Below are 20,754 nucleotides of genomic sequence, written 5' to 3'. Positions count from 1 at the left end.
GCGGCGGGACCTGCGCGGCGCTGCGGCAGCTCCGGCCCCCCCGGGCTCGCGTGCGGCGGCTCCGCGAAGCTCCGCCCGCCCCTGAAGGCCCCGCCCGTGCCCCGCCCACACACCCACCCACACACCCACCCACACACCCACCCACACACCCACCCACACACCCCCCGGGGGGCGCGGATCGGGGGTCGTGGGGGAGCGGCACAGCCCGTGGGGCTCCCGGCACCGGGTACCTTCACATCGGGGTCACTGCGCACCGGGCACCTCATACCAGGCGCCAACAGCGGGCACCGACATCAGGCACCTCACACCGGGCGCCCCTCACTGGGGTCACTCAGCATCGGGCACACCTTATCGAGGTCACCTCACACGCTGCACCAGCACCGACACCAGGTCCTGACACCAGGGACTGCCACTTGGCACCTCACACCGTGCACAGGCACCGGGCACCCTTCCTCGGGGACACCTCACACTGTGCACCAGCACTGCACATGAGGCACCGGGCATCCCTCATTGGGGTCAGGTCACACGGGGCACCAGCGCCACACCGGGGCACTTCACATCAGGCACCTCAGGTCAGACACCTCATACCAGGCACTAATACTGGGCACCAGCACCCAACACCACTCACTGGGGTGACCTCACACCTGCCACCTCACACTGGGCACCCCTTATCAATCACTTCATACCAGTCACCTCACACTGGTCACTTCACACTGGTCCCCTCTCACCAGTGACCTTGCCCAGATCACCACCCACTGGTCATCCACCACTGCCACGGCCACCACAGGGACATGCCACCCCAATCAGGTCCCTGCTGTGGCCACAGGAGGGAGGGGCGATGGTGGCACCCTCATTGTGCCTCCCCCACATCCAGAGGATTCCTGGTAACCCAGCTTAGGGGCCAAAACAGCAGGAAAAAGCTGATGGGATTCCAGCAAGCAGCCGAGGTGGGGAGAGGAGGGCTGCAGTGGGGCGGTTTGCCCCTGCAGTGGGGTGCCCTTCCCATCAGTGGGGTCTCCAGTGGGGAGGGGGACCCTTGGACACCCCTTACTCCCCACAGATGAGCCAGGGCCAGGGACCCTCTGGGTTCAGCCGAAACCACCCCAACTGGGAGTCTCACACCTCTGTTCTGGCAGCACCTGGCTTCCCACTGCCAGAGGGCAGGGTTAGATGGGATATTGGAAGAAATCCTTCCCTATAATGGTGGGGAGGCCCTGGCATAGGTTGCCCAGAGAAGCTGTGGCTGCCCCATCCCTGGAAGTGTTTAAGGCCAGGTTGGACGGGGCTTGGCGCAACCTGGGCTAGTGGAAGGTGTCCCTGCCCATGGCAGGGGGGGGAATTGGATGATCTTTAACATCCCTTCCAACTCAAACTGTTCTGTGGGTCTGTACAGGAAGGGTTGCATGTCCCTGAGGAGGGAGGTGGTGTTGGCACACAGGCTGTGGGTCACTTTGGTGGGAGCTGCTGAGTGCTGCTGTACCTACACTGGGTGTTGCTGTACCTACACTGGGTGCTGCTGTACCTGGACTGGGTGTTGTAGCCCCTGGGTGCTGCTGCATGTGCTGGGAGCTGTGTCCAAGGGATGCTGTGCCCAAGGGATGAGGTGCCCAGTGGCTGTGTCTGCACACCTGGCCCTGGCAGGGTGTGTTCAGGCTACTGAACACGCTGGTTGCTGTATGTTCACGTTGGATGCACCAAACATGTCCAGGTGCTGCTGGGATCCCTGTGCCCTGCAACTCCCATTCTCAGCCCTCGCAGCCCTGCAGCAGCCCCCCCCCAAATCACAGAGACACCCACGAGCTCCCGGTAGATACTGAGAGCAGGGGAAGGGACTTGCATGGGGATCACATCCCCACTGCAGCACCCATGAGTGCTGGTTGCCTAAACGAAGGGCCCCTCCCCTGCCCATCACCCTTGAAACACCTGGCTGAGTTTTCCCAAATGCAGGTGTCTGTCTGGAATTGAAGTATCATCATCATCTCCCTGGGGTCCTTCTGTGCTCTCTCCCATGCCTGGGGACAGATTCCTCTGGCTCACTGGCTCTGTGCCGTGGCAATTCCCGTGAAGTCGCGATGAGCGGGACCCTTCTGCTGCTCTCCTGCCTCCTCTCCTGCCTGCTCTCTTCTCCTGCCTGCTCTGCTGCTCGCACAGGGCCCGGAGCCAGCACAGGTTGGGATGCACGCACAGGGCACGTCTCTGCGGATGAGGGGCCGGGGCGCCCCAAAACCAGTTCCGCTCTCCGCGTTCGGGATCGCACCGTAACGAACTCGTGTGAACTCGCCCTGCGGAAGAAGCAGCAGCCGATGGGAAGAGCCCTCTCCTGGCCCTGGATCCGCCACTGCAGCCTCTTACAGCTCCTCACCACCCTGTCATTAATTAACGGCTCTTGAAGCATCTGTCCCCGCTCCAGTATCGCTCTCCGGAGGGGAAAACAAATTTGGAGATGCCGCGGGAAGACCGGGCTCTCCCTGCCCCCTTCATCCTCCCCATGTGCCCTGCTGCAAGGCAGGGGAACTGTCACTGCACAAGGGACACTGTCCTACCTCTGTCCCCCTGTGCTGATGTGGCATCTGTTACCGCTCTATTCTTTCATGGGGATCAGACCTGGTGAGGCAAAAGGGGCCCACGGGATGCCCACCCACCTCGAGCCCTTCTTCCCCCCCTACTTATCTCAAGTACAGCCTGTCCCTCCTGTCCCAGGAGAGGGACCTTCTGCTTTCCACGTCCTGCAGAACTGCCAGGATTCCAAACCAGGAGCATTTCTGCCCACCCCAGACTTTACAGGAGTGTGACCTTGGGAGAGGGGTCCCCAGTCCCTAAAACTACTCCCAGCATCCTGCAAAACAGCCAAGGTTTCAACCCAGGAGCATTTCTACCGAGCCCCACTTCCCAGATTTTGCAGGAAGGTGACTACCAAGGACAGGGGAAGATGCTCCGAGGACTGGAGCCCCTCTGCTGTGAAGACATGACAGAGCTCCTCTGCTATGGGAAAGCTGGGGGTGTTCAGCCTGGAGAGGAAAAGGCTCCAGGGAGACCTTAGAGTCCCTTCCAGTGCCTAAAGAGAGATGGAGATGGATTTGGACAAGGGATGGAGTGACAGGACAAGGGGGAATGGCTTCCCACTGCCAGAAGGCAGGGTTAGATGGGATATTGGGAAGAACATTCAATTTAATATCTTTTCCTGTGAGGGTGGGGAGGCCCTGGCACAGGTTGCCCAGAGTAGCTGTGGCTGCCCCATCCCTGGAAGTGTCCAAGGCCAGGTTGGATGGGACTTGGAGCAACCTGGTCTAGTGGAAATTGTCCCCTCCCCAGGGCAGGAGGGTGTAATGAGATGAGCTTTAAGGTCCCTTCTCACCCAAACATTCCATGATTCCATGATATGCAGTGGCACAACTGCCCTCACCTCTCCCACGCAGGGACAGACCCACGGACACAGGACCAGGAGCCAGGGGTGCATGAGATCACTTTATTGAATCCAATGGTGTTAGACAGATGACCGAGAAGAGACATGCCAGTTGGTGCGGGCGGCGTGGGCAGCAGGAGCTGACTTGGTGCAGGGCTGGAATTGTTTCTGTCTTTTCGGAATATCCTCAAGCCTCTTCCTGGCTTCCTTTTATGCTTCTTTTAAAATTTCTTTGAATTAAAAACAACTAATCGTGGAAAGAGTCCAGATGGTGTTTGTTTGTTCCCTATGATTGTTCCCGCAGCTATGTACAACGTGGGGCTGGGTCTCAACATCAGGTATAAAATGGAGCGAGTTTACAAACGTGGAGGGTGCAAGGAAAAAGCAAAGACAGACAGGCAACAGCAGTAGAAATCTGGACCAAAATCTTAAAGAGAAATTTAAAAAGTGCTATAAAACCCCTTGGCAGGAATATCATGCAGTTAAGAAACACAAAACCCAGTCAATTACACAGATCATCTAAAACAGGAATTTGTCCATTTTATCTTTTATTTAATTAAAAAAAGGTTGTTTGTGTTTAATAGAAAAAAGCTAAAATTGTAAGGTTCAGGCCACCAGGCAGCAGCAGCTCGAGGGGGCAGGAGGGTGAGGCCCTGGTGTCACCCACCTCCAGCCCCTCATGGGGGCTTCTCAGGGGCCATGGGCACCTTTGGGGGCAACTGGCACCTTTGGAGATGAGAGGTACCCTTGGGGGGTGATGGGCAACTTTGGGGGCGACCTGCAGCTTTGCAGGTGGCAGGCACCCTTGGGGGGTGACGGGCACCCTTGGGGGCAGCAGGCATCTTTGGGGACAACAGGCACCTTTGGGGGTGACCAGCTCCTTTGGGGGTGACAGGCACCATTGGGGGCCGCAGGCACCACCTTTGGGAACAACGGGCACCCTTGGGGGGTGACAAGCTCCTTTGAGGGTGATGGACACCCTTGGAGGTGGCAGGGGGATGAGTTAGTGCAATCCTTGGACAATTCCCTGGGGACAGAGGGGCTCAGCCCACAGCCAGGGGATGGTCCCCAGACAGCTGCCAGGCTTGGGGACACGAGGTGCTTGGTGTAAGCCAGGAGGAATCCATCAGGACCTGGTTCCCCCAGCCCATGCCCATCCCAGGGCCCACCTGCTTCCCTTCCCTTGGAGACTCCTCCTGGATCACACTCCCGCTTGCCACTCACCTCCAACTGCCCAGGCTGAGGTGACAGGATCAGGGGCAGCCCTGACCTGGGGAGGGACAAGGCAAACCTGCAGGACACAGGTTGGGGGACAACGAGCAGCTGGGGGGAGGACAGACTAGTCAATGTTTTGGTGGCTCCCTGGGGGTGTCAGAAAAGAAAACAAGTCCAGGCGAGGCTGCCCCTTCTCCCATGGGACTCCTCAGGGCACCTGGGCAGCCCCCAAAGGTGCATCGTGTCCTTCCCACCCCGGGCACCAGAGCCCTGAGGAGGGCGTGAGGGGTTGGAGGGGACAGACAGGTCCCCACTGCCGGCCTCGAGCGGCTGCTGAGCCAGTGTCTCGTACAATCAGAAAAGAAGTCAGCACAGCACAGTCATCACAGAGTACAAAAGAAACCCAAAACCAGGGACGAGGCGCAGGGCCGGCCCCCCCCAACCCACACAGGGCGTTCCACGACAGATCTATGTACAGTGAGTCCTCGGCCGACAGCGGCAACACAAGAGAAGGCAAACAGAAAGCCCTAATGCCCAAGCCAGCGTGGGGAGGGGATCCCGGGAGATCCCCGTGGGAAGGGGCCGGGCTGGCCGGCCACAGCGGCAGCGGGAGGCTGTGGGACAGACGGAGAAGTGAGCACCATGGGGCGGCGGAAAGCACCGGCCGAGAGCCCCGAGAGCACCGAGGGCAGAGGTGGCGGCTGCCTCTGACGGCACTGCGGGAGGTGGCCGTTCCAGAGGGGTGTGAGGCGTCCCTGAAGGCCCCACCAGCCGCGGCACAGGGGGCCGAGGTTGCCCAGTCCCCAGCCTGGCAGGGTTTGGGGACTGGGTAGGCTTGGTAGACCTGGCCCTGGGGTCACCTTTCCCTAAATGTCCCTCCAGGACCCCGGCTGATGGTGGGGGCTGAGCTGGAGGGAAGGAGGAGGCCCCCATAGGCTAGGTGGGCACAGGAGGGGGGTGTTGATCCGCGGGGCACCCCACACCATGGCTGGGGACAAGCCAGCAGCTTGGTGAGTGCCAGCACCCCTGTCCTATCCTAGCCAAGCTGGCTTTGGGGACAGAGGACACTGGAGCTGGAGCAGGCTGTGACAGCACTATCCCAAGCTCCACGTGCCCCTTTTCCGCATGGCCAGGGATTAAGGCACCACAGCAGCACCAGGGCTGACCCACTCCGTGCAGCAGCCTAGCCTGTGACACTGCTGGGTAAGGCCAAAGGGACACATGGCAGTCCCAGGTGTCCCCAGAGCACCAACATGGGGTACAGCAGGACCCTGCCAGGCTGCAGGAGGGCACAGGGCTGGGAGGAGCAGGCAGCACGGGCAGCAACCCCAGGCTCATCAATCCACACCCCCAGGCCTGGCAGCACTGAGGGGATGGGGGGCAGGTTGTGCTCCTCAGCACCAAGCGGACAGGGATGGCATCCGGCTGCCCAGGGATAGGGCAGCAGCAGCCTCCCCCTGCCCTGGTACCTCAGGGAGGAGATGCCCCTGGCAGAAACCCTGTCCCCTTGCCCTGTGCTTTTGGGGAGAGGGGAGTGGCCCAGTGAGGGGCTGCTCTGGGAGCATCCCACTGCCACCAGCCTCCAAGTCCCACCTCAGCCAAGCTGTGCGGCCCCAGGAGGTGGGTTCAGGGACTGGAGATCATCCAGTGAGCACCAGTTTTGTAACAGAGGTGGTTTGAGTGGTGAAACCAACAGCTGCAAAAGAAACCAAAGGGGAAGGGCGCTGCTGCCAGGGAAGCGGAGGGCACCAGGCCACAAGCTCCAGGCCAGGAGAGGGAAGAACCAGAACAAAAAAGGGACCAAAGCAAAGTCTGGACTTGGCCAAAGGAAAAGGGGAAGGGGGAAACAAAATAAAATAACCGAAGCACGGTTTATTGGGCTGTCCTGGGCACAGGGGCTGCCACGTGGGTGAAACGGGAACGTACAGGCAGCAGTGAGAGCTGCACTCCCCTCGGCCGGCGTGAGGCAGGAGCTCCCACAGCGGCGGCTCCCTTGGCTTTGCCCAGTGGGTGCAGAGGGAGCCAGAGCCCCTCGTGCCTGCGTTCTCATCCTGCAGCCACACACTCCTCCTGTGCCCCCCAGCTTCAGCCCAGGTGGCTCCTGCAGGGTCCCTGCCCCACTCGGGGCCTTCCTGCGGCTCCCAGGAGCAGGGGCTCGGCCGCAGCGGTCACCTTGGTCCCAAAGCCCGAGAGTTTATAATAGAGACAGAAAAAACCATGAAGAGAAACCAGGATTCTCCTACCCCCAGAGTCGAGAGGGGAGATGGCACCTCATGCTCTCCCGGGGATGAGCCGAGTTTCCCCACGCTCTGCCAGGACACACCGGAGCCCTGCTCCTTTCTGCTCGCTCGCCAGCCCTGCGCTCCTTGATGCCAAAGGAAAAGAAGAGCAGCCCAACAGGAGCAGTGGGTGGCAGCTCCCCTCTGCCTGGGCTGGCATGTCCGGGCCTCACAGAGTCGACTGCAGGTCAGGGTCCACCATGGTCTCACGGTCTGGAGACTCGATGTAGTTGGCGGCTTCCTGGAGCTTGAGCAGCATGGCCATCTGTGGGGACAGGAGTGTGGCATGAGCATGAAGGGGATGGGAGGCCCACGGGTGCCTGGGAAGGCCACTTGGCCCTCCTTGCCCTCCTGGACAAACCACCCATCCTGGGAAGGTCCTTAAAGGGTAAAGCAAATCCCAGGATGCTGCAAAATCCCTCCCTTGCACCAGGATCCTGGCTGGGATGCTCCAGGTTCAGTGTGCCACAGCATCACCACCAGGCATCACCTGTGGCAGCCAGTCAGCCAGCAGCCTCTCCGGGTGACACGCCAGGACATATATGAGCACGTGTGTGCCTGTGTGTGACTCTGCACGTGGACATAATGCCTTGTGGAGTGTCACAACATGCCCATTCACTGGCACATCACTAGGTGTCCTGGTGGGCAGCCCACCTGCCAGTACCACCACCCTGCACCCACTGCTCCTCCCGGGAGCGCAAAGTGCTTTTGCATCCCCAGACTGGGCTTTTTACACTGAAAATTAACTGAGAAAGCAAAGCTCCACCCTGCTCTGTCCCCTCCAGCAGCCCCTCCAAGCCCACCCACAGTGCCCGGCATACCAGTGGGTCCGAGTCCAGGGAGCTGGGCGTCGTGTCCTTGACAGTGCGCTCCTCGGGGGGGGACACGGCGCTGTGGGGCCCGATGGTGGGTGGGGGCAGGTGGTACAGCTTGGACTGGTCCTGCTGTGCTGACGGCCAGGGCAGGGTGTCCCGCACCCACTCCACGGGGTCCTCCCAGGCCGCCTTCTGCCCATGAACCTGCGGCAGGGAGCAAGTTGTAGCTGATTCCTCAGCACATGCCAGAGCCAATGATGTGGCACCCCGAGCTCCCCCGGACAGTGCCATGTCCCACAGCAGCCACACAGCAGGGACTGACAGAGATGTCATCTGCACCCACAATACCAGTAGCTCCCCTTTCCCCACCATGGCTGCACCAGCATGTCCCTGCACTGGTTTATGTTCTCATGTGCCAGCAGCACTGGGTACCTTGAGGCCATCTTTTGCCCCCTCCTGCAGGTAAGGGATGATGGAGTTGTTCCACAGGTCGATGAACCAGGTCCGGAAATCCTCAATTCCAACGGGGCAGGACAGAAAGAAGCAGGGACCTGCAGGGGGAAGGCAGACAGTGGAAATGAGAGCTGGGTCTCCCTGCCCTAGTCACTGGCCCCATGGCTCACAGCACCAAGGTGGGCACACCTTGGCTGGTAGGGTGCCCTGGGAGCAGTGTCTGGGCAGCATCCACCTGGCACAGTGGGCAGATATCTCCCAGGCAAGGAATGGTGTTTCCAAGTTCAATCTATCCCCAAAAGTATGGTGAGGCATGGGGGATCCACCCAGAAAAACATAGTTCCTCCATGCTCCTCTGCTCCCAGGGTGGTGGGAGAACAGGCAGCCCTGGCTAACACCCCAGTGACAGCTCCCACAGGAACAAAGGCCACCCAGGGAAGAGCAATGCTTGTGTGCATCACTCACCAGCTGTGGTTGTGTGGGACTGGGGGACCCCCAAGTTCCCCTGGGAGAGTTTGGCCCCAGTCCCTGGGGGCTCCCCACGGTGCATGGCAAAGGAGGGAGGTGAGGCAAGGCCGTACCAATGAGGAAATCAGACGTGCTGTGTTTCTCCAGGAAGGTGTGCAAGTGGTACCAGAGCTTGGGCACCCAGTCCAGCACCCGCAGCAGCTCCTCCTTGTTGGCGTTGATGTCTGTGTCTGACTCCAGCAGCTTCCGCCGCAGGTAACGCACCAGGAAGCCGTTGGCTGGCTCCACATTGTTGGAGAAGGTCAGCATCCTGGGGGAAGGACTTGGGTGGTCAGGACTGGGTCTCCATGCAAGCTGCCCTAGTCCCCAGCACCCTCAGGGGATGTCCTCACACCCCCAACCCTGCATGTGCCCGAGGTTGGTGATTCAGGGCCCGCTGGGGTGGCAGGGACAGGCCTGGGGCTCAGTCCTCATAATGGCCCCCAGACAGAGGATGTGACCCCAGAACTGCCCAGTGGTCAGTAATGGCTTCTGTCCTCCACAACTCCACAGGGCTGGTCACCAGGGATGTACAATTCCCACCTGAAGCTGAGATGGAGGCCGTGGTTGGGGGTCATCTTCACAGGCTGGTTGGTGGTCCCGATGATGTATGGGCTGAGTGAGTGATAGACAAAATCCATGAGAAAAAGCCTCCATGTCACCCCTGCCCGTGGCAGAGCTGATCTGGACACAGTAGACACGTGCAGTCTCATTCCCACAGCCCAGGGATGTCACCAAGAGCAGCGGGGAGCACGTGTGTGCCTGGGGGGCTGCGCTGGAAGGGTGCAGGGGGCTCTCACCATTTGTGGTACTTGCAGGTGAGTGCGCCGTTGACCAGCTCGCTGATGGAGCCCGCCTCGCTGAGGTCGTCCAGGAGGATCACCAGCGGCACATCCGCCGTGCCTGTCTCCCGGTCGATCTGGTTGGCCAGGTTGGACAGGTACAGCTGCAGGTCCTGCAATGAACGGGCTGGGTGTCAGGTGTGGGGTCGCGGCACGATGGCCACAGGGACCATGGCAGCAGCGTCGACAGGGACACTGCTGCCCTCACCTTGCAGGACTGCTGGTGCATGTTGAAGGTGCTGACGATGCCCTCGGTGACATCCCGACCCGAGCGCTCCACCAGGTACTCAGCCAGGCGGTTGGTCAGGTAGGTCTTGCCGGTGCCACTGGGTCCCGAGAGGATGAGGCGGCGGTGCTTCAGCAGGAGGCTGATGTAGTGCTGCATCATGGGCTTGGGGATAAGTGTCTCGAACACCAGGCTGTCCACACACTTCTCCTTCAAGCCTGCAGGCAGGGGAGGGCTGAGGGTCCTGCTCACACCCTGTGACACCGTGAGAGAGCACGGACATGGCACAGCAACAGAGCCCCTCTGCCACACTGACCTTTGAGTGTCACCACGACGCTGGTCAGGCCCCGGCGGCACAGTGGCAGCTCTGGCGGCTCTGTGTCCAGCACCCGCTTGATGTGGCTGATGCTGTAACCATAGACAGACTCGGTGCTGAGCCCCAGTGTGGATGCAGGATCCATCTTGGTGATGTAATCCTACGTGGAGAAGGACAGAGCTGTCAGTGCCCCTGAGGGCTGTCAGAGGGCAGCTAGCTCCGAGACAGCTGAGAAGGACCTGGGCCAAGGAACATCAGGCATGGTGGAGCCATATCAAAGGATGGCTCTCCAAGAGGGCTCTTCATGCTCCTACCTTGAAGACCTGGCAGACAGCCTCATCCAGCATCTTCCAGTCCACCTTCCCGCTCACCTTGGTCCAGCCCAGGAAAAACTCCTGCTGCTTGAGGTCCTAGGAGCCAAAGCAGAGGTATGCAGCACTGGAGCACCATGTCCAACCCTCGAGAGGGCCCTTGGCCAGAGCCATGACACAGGGACAGGTCAGGGTCCCCACAGAGCCCACACCTACCCCCTTGATGATGTGCTGGGGCGGCATGCGCACCACAATCCGCAGCGTCAGCTCGTCCTTCTGGGTGCCAGCGCTGACAGCGTCCATGGGGGACACGTCTGGGGACAGAGCAGTGAGGCTGTGCCGGCAAGGAGAGCCCAGCCACCGAGCCTGGCCATTGCCCAGCCAGAGCCAAATCCTGCTGTGGCTGATGGTGGCATCAGCAGCACAACAGATCCCCTGCACACTCCAGGTGAGCAGCAGCACATTCCCACCACACACACCTCCCTGTCCCAGCCCTTCCCTGTCTGCCAGCAGCTCTGTCACCCCTACCTGCATCAGCCAGGCTGGGGCTGAAGGCATGGCCAAGGGTGAGACCCAGGGAGCGCCGTGGTGAAGAGGAGGTTGATGTGCTCGTGATATGGTTGGGAACAGAGCCTGGCACTGCTGAGGGCCCTGGGGCCACCTTGAGACGGTCATTCTCGGCCTTCAGGAGATCCACCTCCAGCTGTGGGAAAAGCAGGTAGGGCACAGGGTGAGGAGCTGGATGCCAGCTGCCCCTGGGGGGCAGCATGGCTGTGCGGGTGCAGGGACTGTGGGCACCCAGGTACTGAGAGCAGCCAGGCTCCTGGCAGGGGTCCTCACCTGCATGTTGTGCATGGTCTCTCGCAGCTGCTCCAGCTGGTGGGCCGAGTTGAGGGCTTCCAGGCGGATGTCTGTCAGCTTCATCTCCTTCTCCCACAGCTCTGACCGCAGCTCAGACACCTCCTTCTTCTCCGGCTCGCCCTCATTGTGGGCCTGGAAGAGCCTGGGCCAAGGGAAACACCACATCTTGCACATGTCCAGGGCAGGAGCCTGCAGCCCCCACGACTGGCTCTCCCTGGCCCCACATACTCAGCTGTATCGATGCCCACAGAGGATGAGGTGGAGGATTTGATGGAGGGCGAGGCAGTCTCTGTAGAGCCATGCTGCAGCTTGGGGGAGGAGGGGGCCGACGAGTCTGGTGTGGCGATCTCCTCGATGTCTGAGTAGGAAGAGGCTGATTTGGGGCCCTTTTTGATGCTGAAAGCCTTGTTGAAGGAGCTGCGTAGCTACAGGAGAGGGAAATGTTCTTGTTAGAGACAGCCTGACAGTCCAGCCTCGCAAGCAGAGACCTGGCCTGGTTCTGCCCCATCTGCCCAGAACCCACAGTCTGAGCTGGGACCGGTGTCACCACACCCACCACCAAGGCAGCACTGTGCCCCACCACCATGCTGGGCTCCAGCCCAACCCTACTCTGCTGGCACAGCAGAAGGATGGGGTGCACAGCCCTTTGGGGAACACTCACCCCAGCCTGGATGGCACCAGAGACCCAAAGAGTGGGACCTACATCCTGGTCATAACATCTCCTGACCCTGCTCCCCACCAGCACCTACACTGGAATGTCCAGGCACAGCACCAGCACCCCAGTTCATTGGAACAGGTTGATCCATGCTCACATTCACCCCACCACAGTCATCCCAGCAAGCAGTGTTTAGGGGGATGTCCCTCGCTCCAGCCACTGCAGAGCTGGGTCCTGCCCCACACCTCCCTCTGCAACATGGGCCCTGCTGGAAGCACAGAGGGGCAGCCAGCCCTCCGTGGGGGTCTCGGCTGGGCATGCAGCATGCACACAGCACACACAGAGCAGAGGGTGGGTGAGTGGTGGGCTGAGGCCAGGGAGGACAATGGACACTGCACAGAGACCAAACTGGATCTGGGTTCCATCAGCCTGTGGAAGAGCACTAGGACAGGCATCCCAAGCTCGCACTGTGAGCACCAGGGCTTGCTCTGAGGGGAGATGGGAGGAAGAAGGGATGGAGAACACACAGGATCCATCCCAATCCCCACAGGCACCTGGCAGGCTGCTCTGGGGTGTCCCAAAAATCAAAATTGTTGCATTTCAGTGTAAAAAAAGCCGGTATCCGGTTCTGCTGATGGTGGGAGTAGGGGAGTGCTGGGACCCACATGGGTACTGGAAGGGACAGAGGCACTTGGGGCCACATCAGGCAGCCCTGGAGATGCAGAGATGGGCAGTGCCCCAACCCAGTGTCCCCAGTGCCACAGGCAGGGCTGCAGGGGGATCCCCATCCCAAAATATCCAGTTACAGGGAGTCAGGAGAGCACCTGCCTTCCCTGGGCAAGAAGGGGATTGTTCCCATCCAGGGGACAAGTCCCATCCGAGCCCTTCCTGCTGCCTCCGGGCAATTAAAACCCTTCTTGTGGGTGCCTGTTTCGCCTTAGCATCCAAGGAAGCAGCCAAGGTGGGCACAACCTGGCTGGGGATCCAGGATGGCCTGTGCTGGGGGTTAGGGCCAGTGGGATGGATGGGATGGGGAGTGTATGAGCACCATCCCATGAAATGGAGCAAGGGCCCTGGCAGGGCACAGCATGTGGTGGAGGGGATGGCATGGGACTTACCTCATAAACCTGGAAAAAAAGGGTTGAGGTCAGCATAGGGGGAGAGAAACAAAACAAAGCAAGACTTAATCACACATCCAGAGCTGCCTGGTGCTGGGAAGGGGCTGCCTGGCTGAGGTGTACAGCCCCCCACACTGCCAGAGCCTGCAGGCAGGAGGGTGACAGGGGAAAACACAAGGAAGCAGGCATGCAGAGCCAGGGCTGGGAAACTCCCAGAGCGACAAGAGAAGTCCCAGCCAATGTGTCCATGGTGGCTACACACTCCTCATCACTGCTGTCCCCAGGGGACAAAGGAGACCAACACCATGAGGCCAAGGTAGACTGAGAGCAGCTGGTTTGCGTGGTTGACCCCGAGCAGACCCTGCCAGTGGCTCCCCAAGCCCCACGCTTCATACCAAACTCCCCATCCAACCCACCCAGCTCTTCTTCTTCTTCTTCTTGGCGTCGGCATCCTTGCTGCTGCCAATGCTGGAGTGGCTGGTGATGCTGTTGAGACTGGAGATGCTGTCGGAGGAGTTCTGCCGCTTGATGCGCAGCTCTGGGGTCAGCCAGGGAAGCAGGAGAGATTGGGAAAGGAGGGATCAGTCACCTGCAGTACCAGAGCATCCTGCACTCCCCTCCCTGCACCCCGTCCCTCCTCCCACCCAACACCTTCTGAGCTCTCTTTGTAATGATGACGTGGGACTCAGATACCACATGGGCACTGCCTCAAATCCCAGAGAGATGCCCAGAGCACACATCATCCTGCTGCTGTCCCAGTCAACCTCCCTACCAGCACCTTGCACCCACACTGGGGTTTCGGGGCTTGAAACAGCATTTATGGGAACAAAGGCAAGATCAGCAGCCAAAACTGGCTGTCAGCAAAGGGCCTGGCAAGGGCAGGATGACCACCTCATTCTCCTACACACGAGCATCAAGACCTGCTGTAGTGACAGCTCTGGCTGTCCAACCCTGGCTTCAGATGCTCAGGGGTCTCATGTGTGAAAGAGCTGCTGCCCAGGGAACCCTGCTGCCATGGGAGCTCCCCCTATGAGCAAGCATGCCCGGGGGCCCTGTGCCAGCCCCAGCAGGAGCAGCCCAGCTCAGGAAGGGCTGCATCCCTGTGTGGGGAGCTGCAGCATCATGCCTTACCTTTGGGGGTGACATCAGTGCCATTCAGGGCACCCTGGATCACAGCTTGGGCCTCTGAGTTCTTCTTCTTCAGGAAGTCAATGGTCTCTCGCAGGTCCAACAGCTCCGTGTCCTGGGGGAACAGAGCCAGGAGCCATGGAGTGCATCCCAAAGGTGCAGGGCCCACCCCAAGAGCACCCTTGGGACAGACATTGCTGTAGCATCACCCAAGTCCAGCACCCCCCACCCCATGAGCCCCACCAGTGCCTGCTCAGCACCCCGACAGCACCCACCTTCTCCTCAGCAGTCTCAGCCAGGTGCCGCAGGCGGGATGTCATGCTAACCAGGCTCTGCTCAAAGGCCGCTACCAGGTTGGCCTGGGAGAAGTAGAGAAATGGGTGAACACCCACACTGGGGTCAATACCCACAGCTGGGTCAGCACCCACTGCCAGGCGTGGGATACAAGAGGCTGAAGGGGGAAATCAGGGCTCCCATGGGCACATCCAGCACAAGCCCTGTGCCCTTCAGGGACAGTGTTTGTGTCCTGCAGCGGCTCCCATGGGGACTCACGTTAGCAGACAGCTGGGACGTTAGCGTGGCCACCTTCTCCTGCGAGGACTCCAGCTCACGGCGCAGCTTCCGGATTTGCTGTGGGGAGAGAGTGGAGGGATGAGGGGGCTGGGTGCTTGCCCTCACCGGGGGCAGGAGTGGGCACGAGCAGAGGGTGTGGGCTCACCTCAGACTGCATCTTCTCCTCAGCCTGGCAGCATGAGAGCAGAGAGAGGCAGACAGAGGCAGGCAGTCAGGGGGGCAGTGAGGCACAGACAGGCTCAGCATCAGGCAGAGGCATGCACAGAGCCCCCCCCCCCGATCCCACCCACACCCCCCAGCCATGCACAAAGCAGCGCAGCACAGAGGCAGCTCTTACGGAGGAGTAAGTGGAGGATGCGCTGGAGGCCAGGGACAGCACCGATCCGTGAACTGCAACAGAGGAAAATCCAGGGTGTCAGGGTGCCTTGGACAGTGGCACCCAAGGGGCTGCAGGTCAGGGCACAGCAGGGCGCAGGGGACAGCGCTCTCAGTGGTGGGGGCCTCTGAGAGGCCTGGGGAAGGCACAGGGTAGGATAGCAGCTGCTCAGCACTGTCCATTTCTTGGTGCGTGGCTGCTGAACTCCCTGGGCACGTGGCAGGGAACACCACCCTCCACCTGTACCCTCCTCTCTGACTGAGCCTGGGGGCTCTGCCACCCTCCCTGGCTGCTTGGGTTCCCTCCTCCCCAGTGCCACAGCACCCTGGGGCCAACCCAGGGACACTGGACACCCAGGGGGGTCAGAGTGGGCTGTGGCTCGGGGCAGATGCCAGCACAGAGGAGTCCAACAGGCCCCTCAGGACTGCTATCCCTTCTCTGATGTCAAGGATGGGATGCACTGACTCATCCAATAGTGCTGTAGCACCAGTAGGAAGAGACAAGTGTGCAGGGAGCCCCACCACCACCCTTGGAGCCTCCTCTGCCTGGGCAGGAACGTAGCACACTCTCACCATCATCCACAGGATCCCGGAAAGAGCCCGAGCGGATCATGCCTTTGGGCTTGTCGGCCAGGGAGAGGGTGCTGCCCATCTGGGAGGTGCTGTACAGCTCGAAGGTGGAGTCGTGGGTGGGGATGCTGTTGGAGCGGGTGATCCGCGGGGCTGCGGTGGCAGTGGGGCTCACTGCAAGGAGAAAGCAGGGAGGGAGCAGGCTCAGAGTCACACTGGGGACTTGGGATCGGGATGGGGAAGCAAGGCTGGGAGCAATCCACAAGAACTGGAATGCAGCAAGGAAGCAGGGATCATGGTCCCAAAGCAGGGAGGGGCTGGGGGAAAGCTAAAAGGCCGGTTGATGCTGGGAAGACCTGGACACTAGCACCAAGGTAACCACTGGGCTGAGGAACAAATCCATCACTCCAGGACCAAGTGGGCACCACCACACCAGAGACCATCACCTGCAGCTGCAGGAATCCAGCCTGTTGCTCCAACCTGTCCATCTGGACTCCCCAAACCTGCCAGGAACATGCAGCTCCTGGTGAGAGCAGAGCAGGGCTCACCCCTTGCCCCACTGGGCACACTCAGAGGAGCAGGGACCACGGACTGAGCCCCGAAGGTGGATGAGATGCCCTGAAGCAGAGGTGATGGACGTCCCTGGTCCCAACCTAGCACCAAAAGCACCAGGCGCTGGGTGTTGGGCGTGGGCAAGGAGAAAAGCAGCACCCAGGGAGGCACGAGGGGAGCACAGGGAGAAGGAAGGAAGGAAGGGGGCCGGGGACCGGCAGCAGAGGGCACTGACCAATGCTGGTGAGTGGACCTTTCCCAACCAGCGCCATGGGGAGGGCAGGGGGCGAGGGCAGGTCCTGCTGCTCGTCCGACTCTGGGAGCCCACTGATGGCGTGCGAGTGGCGTCGCTCCTTGGCCTCCTCCTGGGAGTGCAGCTGGTACCTGAGGAGCCACAGACAGACACGGTGAGATCGACCAGGACCGCCCCAGATCCTGCCCAGTGTGCTGTAGCCCAGCCTCCTCAGCTCAGGAGCACTGCCCTGGAAAGCTCCACATTCCCTCTCTCTCTCCCCAGCACCATCCAAAAGTGATTTGGGCTCTTTTACCTCAGCCCTTTCTTGGGCAGGGTGTTCCTGTCGCGGTTGACACTGGAAGGGAAGGAAAAACTGAATGACATCCCTGCAGAGATGAGGGAAGGAGCCATGGGGACTGAGCTGCAGAGACAGGGGGCTTTTCCCCAGAAATGTAGCAGGAAGAGGCTCTGAAGCAGGCAAAGGTCATGGCAGAACAGCAGGGATGGATCTGAGCCCATGGAGGTGCCCCAGAGACCCAACCCTTTCTCCAGCCATACCTGTCCAGATGCGTGAGCCGGGGGCTTCCGCTCCAGCCCAGCTCCCCTGCCTCTTCCTCCTCCTCCTCCTCCTCCGTGCTGGCAGGGGGTGCAGCAGCAGGGGTGGTGGTGGTGGTGCTGCCCCCTGAAAAGGCACTGGGCAGGCTCATGGGCATCTGCAGGGACTCCATGCTGCGGTGCAGGCCAGAGAGCTTGGGGTACATCCTGCCCTCCTTGGGGACGCTGAAGCCGCCCATGAGCTCCAGGCCCTGAGAGAAGCTGGCTGAGTTGATGTTGAGGATGGGGGCAGGGCTGGGGCTGAAGCAGGGTGCCAGGTGCCCGCCGGCCGGGTGCAGGTCCTGGAGCTTGGCAGTGTGAGGGGGGTGCAGCTCGCTGGAGGAGGGCAAGTCTAGGCTGTTGGAGTTGACTTTGTCCAAGTTGGCTAGGGTGGGAGGCTTCACATAGGTCTTGGCAGCCGTTCTGGAGGGGGAAAATGGGTAAGGAAACAGGTGAGACTCAGGTGCTGGTGCTGAGCACAGCCATGCAAGGCAACTGCTGCCCTCAGGTGTGGAAGGACCATACCTGAGAGGTGTGGAGGGCAGCTCAGCCACCTTGGCCACTGGGGGGAGGTTGGCCTGGGCTTTTGGAGTGCTCTCAGGTGAGCTGACACTCTTCAGTGTCCCACACTCAGAGTCAAGTGCCACTGCCTTGGCCTTGGCCTTCTCCTTCTCGCGGTCCGTCTGGTTCACAGGGGCCGGTGTCCCACGGCCGGCGCTGATCTTGGACGGCTCCTTGAGCCGTGACACCGAGATGCTGCCCTGCTTGGTGCTCAGCATGCTGGGGTCTATGCTGCTGCTGACTGGCCGGGCTGCGCTGCGGCCACCAGTCACACTCATGGAGCTGGACTTGGCGGGCCGGGGCAGGCTGCGGTACTGGATGTTAGTGCGAGCCCCTGGGGCCAGGAACCCAGGCTCAGCTGCGTTGGAGACATCCAGGCTTGTTTTCCTCCCACTGACTGGCTTGACAGGGATGCCAGAGCTCTTCTGGATCTTGCCGAGTGTGGCTGAGCCCCCAGCCTGCATGACAGTGGCAGTGCCGGTGGCAGGGGCTGGTTTCTTGTAGCCAAAGGAGCTGGAGGACGAGGGGCGCGCGAGCCCCGACGGGGGTTTCTTGGCATCAGCGGTGCGGTCACGGCCGGCATCGGAGGAGGAGCGCTGCAGGCCCGTGCTCTTCACAGACAGCTTGCTCTTGTCAGTGGCTTTGGTCTCGGGCTTGCCTAGTGGCAGGGAAGGACAGGTTAGTGTTCCAGGAGGCTTTGGGGACATTCGGGAGTGAACTAGCCCAGACAGGACACGTGCATCAGAGATGCAGGGATGTGATGGAGAAGAAGAGACATGCCAGGTCCCTGGTGCACCCAGTGAGCCCCCAGCCTGGTATGTGGACTCGAGGCCATGGAGCAGGCACAGACCCCCAGCCTGCCTGCAGGGACACACAGCCCTGTAGCCCCCTCCAGCCATGCCCAGCTCCTGGGACTGAGCACAGCCACAGGGAATCCCATGGCTGATGTGCTCTGGAAGGTGCACTAAGACATCACCTAACCCTCTCCCAGTTGGAGAAGAGGGATGCTGCCCAAACTGGGTCTTACCTGCCACTTTGAGGGTGCTCTGGGCTGTATGGGTGATGGGGGAGGTCACAGCCACTGGAGGGGTCTTGCCCTTCTTGAGGGAGCCCGGGGTGCCCAGACTGACAGGCTTCTTCAGCTCACCGCCCTTGGGCCCCTCCTCACCGCCATCTGAGGGCTCCCGCCGCCACTTGGAGGAGCCATGCTCCATCTTGAGGCTACTGCTGTCGTAGTCCAGCTTCTTGGGCGCCTTCTCCTCACCCTCACCGTACCAGCTCAGCCCACTCTCCACCAGCGAGCGCTTCTCCGAGTCTGTGCGCAGCTGTGGGCAGAGCAGAGTCAGGGGTGCTCCTGGCACCCACCCCAAACCCATCCCCAGAAAGCCAGTTGGGAGAAGGATGCACCAGACACCCTGTGCCACGCCTGTTTTCCAAAACTGGCATACTCCATCCCCTCTTTCCTGCCAAGGCAGTGGCACCAGGTCGGAACCAGTGCCAGGAACAGTCTGGGTGCTGCTGGCACCTACCGCTATGGCTGAGTTCCTGCGTGAGGTGGTGGGGGTGGAGGGCAGGGAGTTGAGCGAGGAGCTGGCGTTGAACTCCTCTGAGCTGAGGTTGTCAGAGGCATCGCTGAGGCCGCTACTGATGGAGCTGCTCTCATCCCAGCTGCAAGGGACAGACAGCATCAGACCCCTGCCCAGTCCAGTGGGTCCCACCACCTGCAGAAGCCTCCCTGCTCCAGAGGCTGCTGGGGCAAAAACCACCTCCTGGTAGTGCCCATGGCAGGAACAAGGTAGGAAGGGGCCACAGCTGTTTCCAGTTAGCCTGGGATGGGGTCAGTGTACCACTGGCACGCAAGGCCCAGTGACCCTACATCTCCCCATTAGGGCCCTCTGGGGGCTTTGGGGGGGATAGAGGGTACCTGCGCAGGGCAGGGAAGTCAGCACCCACACCACAGGGCTGGCAGCACCACAGCTGGCACCAAACCCCCGGCGACACGCCCCACCGAGAGGGCTGGGATTGTCAGGAAGGGTAGGGCCACTGGAATAAACAAACCAGCCGTCCCAAAGCATCCACCCTTCCTTGGGTGGCCCCCACCCACTCCACCCACCTCCCCCTCTCCAGCGCCCAGCAGCCACAGGCAGCAGGTCTGGGCACTGCTGCTATGTCGAGGCGGCTGCTCCGTGCCGGGGCTCAGCTGAGCACACACGACCCCATCTGCAGGGCCGTCAGTCAGCGCCGTGCTGGGGCAGCAGCTGCCCAGGCGCCCCACGGGCCCAGCCGGCCCCGCAGCGCAGGGCTGTGCCCACGGCGATCCGGCACAGACGGGCACGGTGCACCTTCCAGCAGGATGAGCATGGCCCCTTTCAGGTCAGCAGCTGAGTAGGTCAGCAAGGCCCCGCAGCCTCCAAGGGGCTGGGGGAGGCTGGGGGAGACAACACTGGAAACAGGTTGCCCACAGAAGATGTGGCTGCCCCACCCCCAGAATTGTTCAAGGCCACGCTGGACAGGGTTTGGAGCAACCTGGTCTAGTGGAAGGTGTCCCTGCCCATGGCAGGGAGTAGAACAAGATCAGCTTTAAGGTCCCTTCCAACCCAAATCATGCCATGATTCTGTAACAAGTTGCAGTGCAGGAGCAGAGCTGGGGGGTTGCAGCCAGCCCCAATCCCTGCTGGAGATGCCTGTTTCTCTACGCTGGGGCCAGAGAGGTGTAGGAGAAGCCCAGTGAACCACCAGAGCCCCAGCAACTGGTAAAGCCATTTCATGTCATTCAGGTGACACTCTGACTCTGGGGACAGGGCAGCATGGTCACACAGAGGAGAGGGCACCTGTGCCAACTGCAGTGCCAGAGCACAAGCAACAGTCATCACCATCCCCTCCAGGATGCCCCAAAGCCCAAGAGGGAGCAACACAGGCTATGACCAGCACTGTGTCCTGCTCTTTCCATCAGGAAAGAGTTCATCAGAGACCGGCCAGAGCCAGGATGGACACAGCTCTCTACATCCCCACATCAACTTCTTGGATAGAACCCACAGGTGTTGCTGCCCAGGAAGGGATTTCACTAGGACCATGTGCCTGGGATGTACTGCTGAGTTGCTCAACTCCAAGCATCTCCCACCAACAGCCCTGTGCTGGGGGTGACTTCCCACCGGGACAGAAATT

General features: G+C 60.8%; 1 protein-coding gene across 1 annotated transcript in view; it reads right to left on the bottom strand.

Moving 5' to 3' along the window:
* Positions 1-3,446: 3,446 nt before the first annotated feature.
* NAV1 (neuron navigator 1) overlaps positions 3,447-20,754 on the bottom strand; it is a 56,147-nt gene continuing 38,839 nt past the window's right edge. The window contains exons 4-29 of the mRNA XM_027665675.1: positions 19,119-19,257; positions 18,617-18,914; positions 17,554-18,247; positions 16,993-17,451; positions 16,748-16,789; positions 16,435-16,583; positions 15,651-15,821; positions 15,040-15,092; positions 14,848-14,871; positions 14,682-14,759; positions 14,405-14,488; positions 14,133-14,244; positions 13,418-13,539; positions 11,457-11,653; positions 11,208-11,370; positions 10,896-11,070; positions 10,584-10,681; positions 10,371-10,466; positions 10,057-10,216; positions 9,723-9,958; positions 9,473-9,627; positions 9,216-9,287; positions 8,747-8,943; positions 8,145-8,263; positions 7,719-7,916; positions 3,447-7,162 (exon numbers count right to left, since the gene is read on the bottom strand). Of these exons, the coding sequence (XP_027521476.1) occupies positions 7,067-7,162; positions 7,719-7,916; positions 8,145-8,263; positions 8,747-8,943; positions 9,216-9,287; positions 9,473-9,627; positions 9,723-9,958; positions 10,057-10,216; positions 10,371-10,466; positions 10,584-10,681; positions 10,896-11,070; positions 11,208-11,370; positions 11,457-11,653; positions 13,418-13,539; positions 14,133-14,244; positions 14,405-14,488; positions 14,682-14,759; positions 14,848-14,871; positions 15,040-15,092; positions 15,651-15,821; positions 16,435-16,583; positions 16,748-16,789; positions 16,993-17,451; positions 17,554-18,247; positions 18,617-18,914; positions 19,119-19,257 (4,387 nt within the window). The 3' untranslated portion in view covers positions 3,447-7,066. The remainder of the gene's footprint in view (positions 7,163-7,718; positions 7,917-8,144; positions 8,264-8,746; positions 8,944-9,215; positions 9,288-9,472; positions 9,628-9,722; positions 9,959-10,056; positions 10,217-10,370; positions 10,467-10,583; positions 10,682-10,895; positions 11,071-11,207; positions 11,371-11,456; positions 11,654-13,417; positions 13,540-14,132; positions 14,245-14,404; positions 14,489-14,681; positions 14,760-14,847; positions 14,872-15,039; positions 15,093-15,650; positions 15,822-16,434; positions 16,584-16,747; positions 16,790-16,992; positions 17,452-17,553; positions 18,248-18,616; positions 18,915-19,118; positions 19,258-20,754) is intronic.

This window comes from Corapipo altera, unplaced genomic scaffold (genome assembly GCF_003945725.1).
Source record: "Corapipo altera isolate COAL_440 unplaced genomic scaffold, ASM394572v1 202, whole genome shotgun sequence".
Lineage (NCBI taxonomy): Eukaryota > Metazoa > Chordata > Aves > Passeriformes > Pipridae > Corapipo > Corapipo altera.
This window is presented reverse-complemented; position numbering and strand designations above follow the sequence as displayed.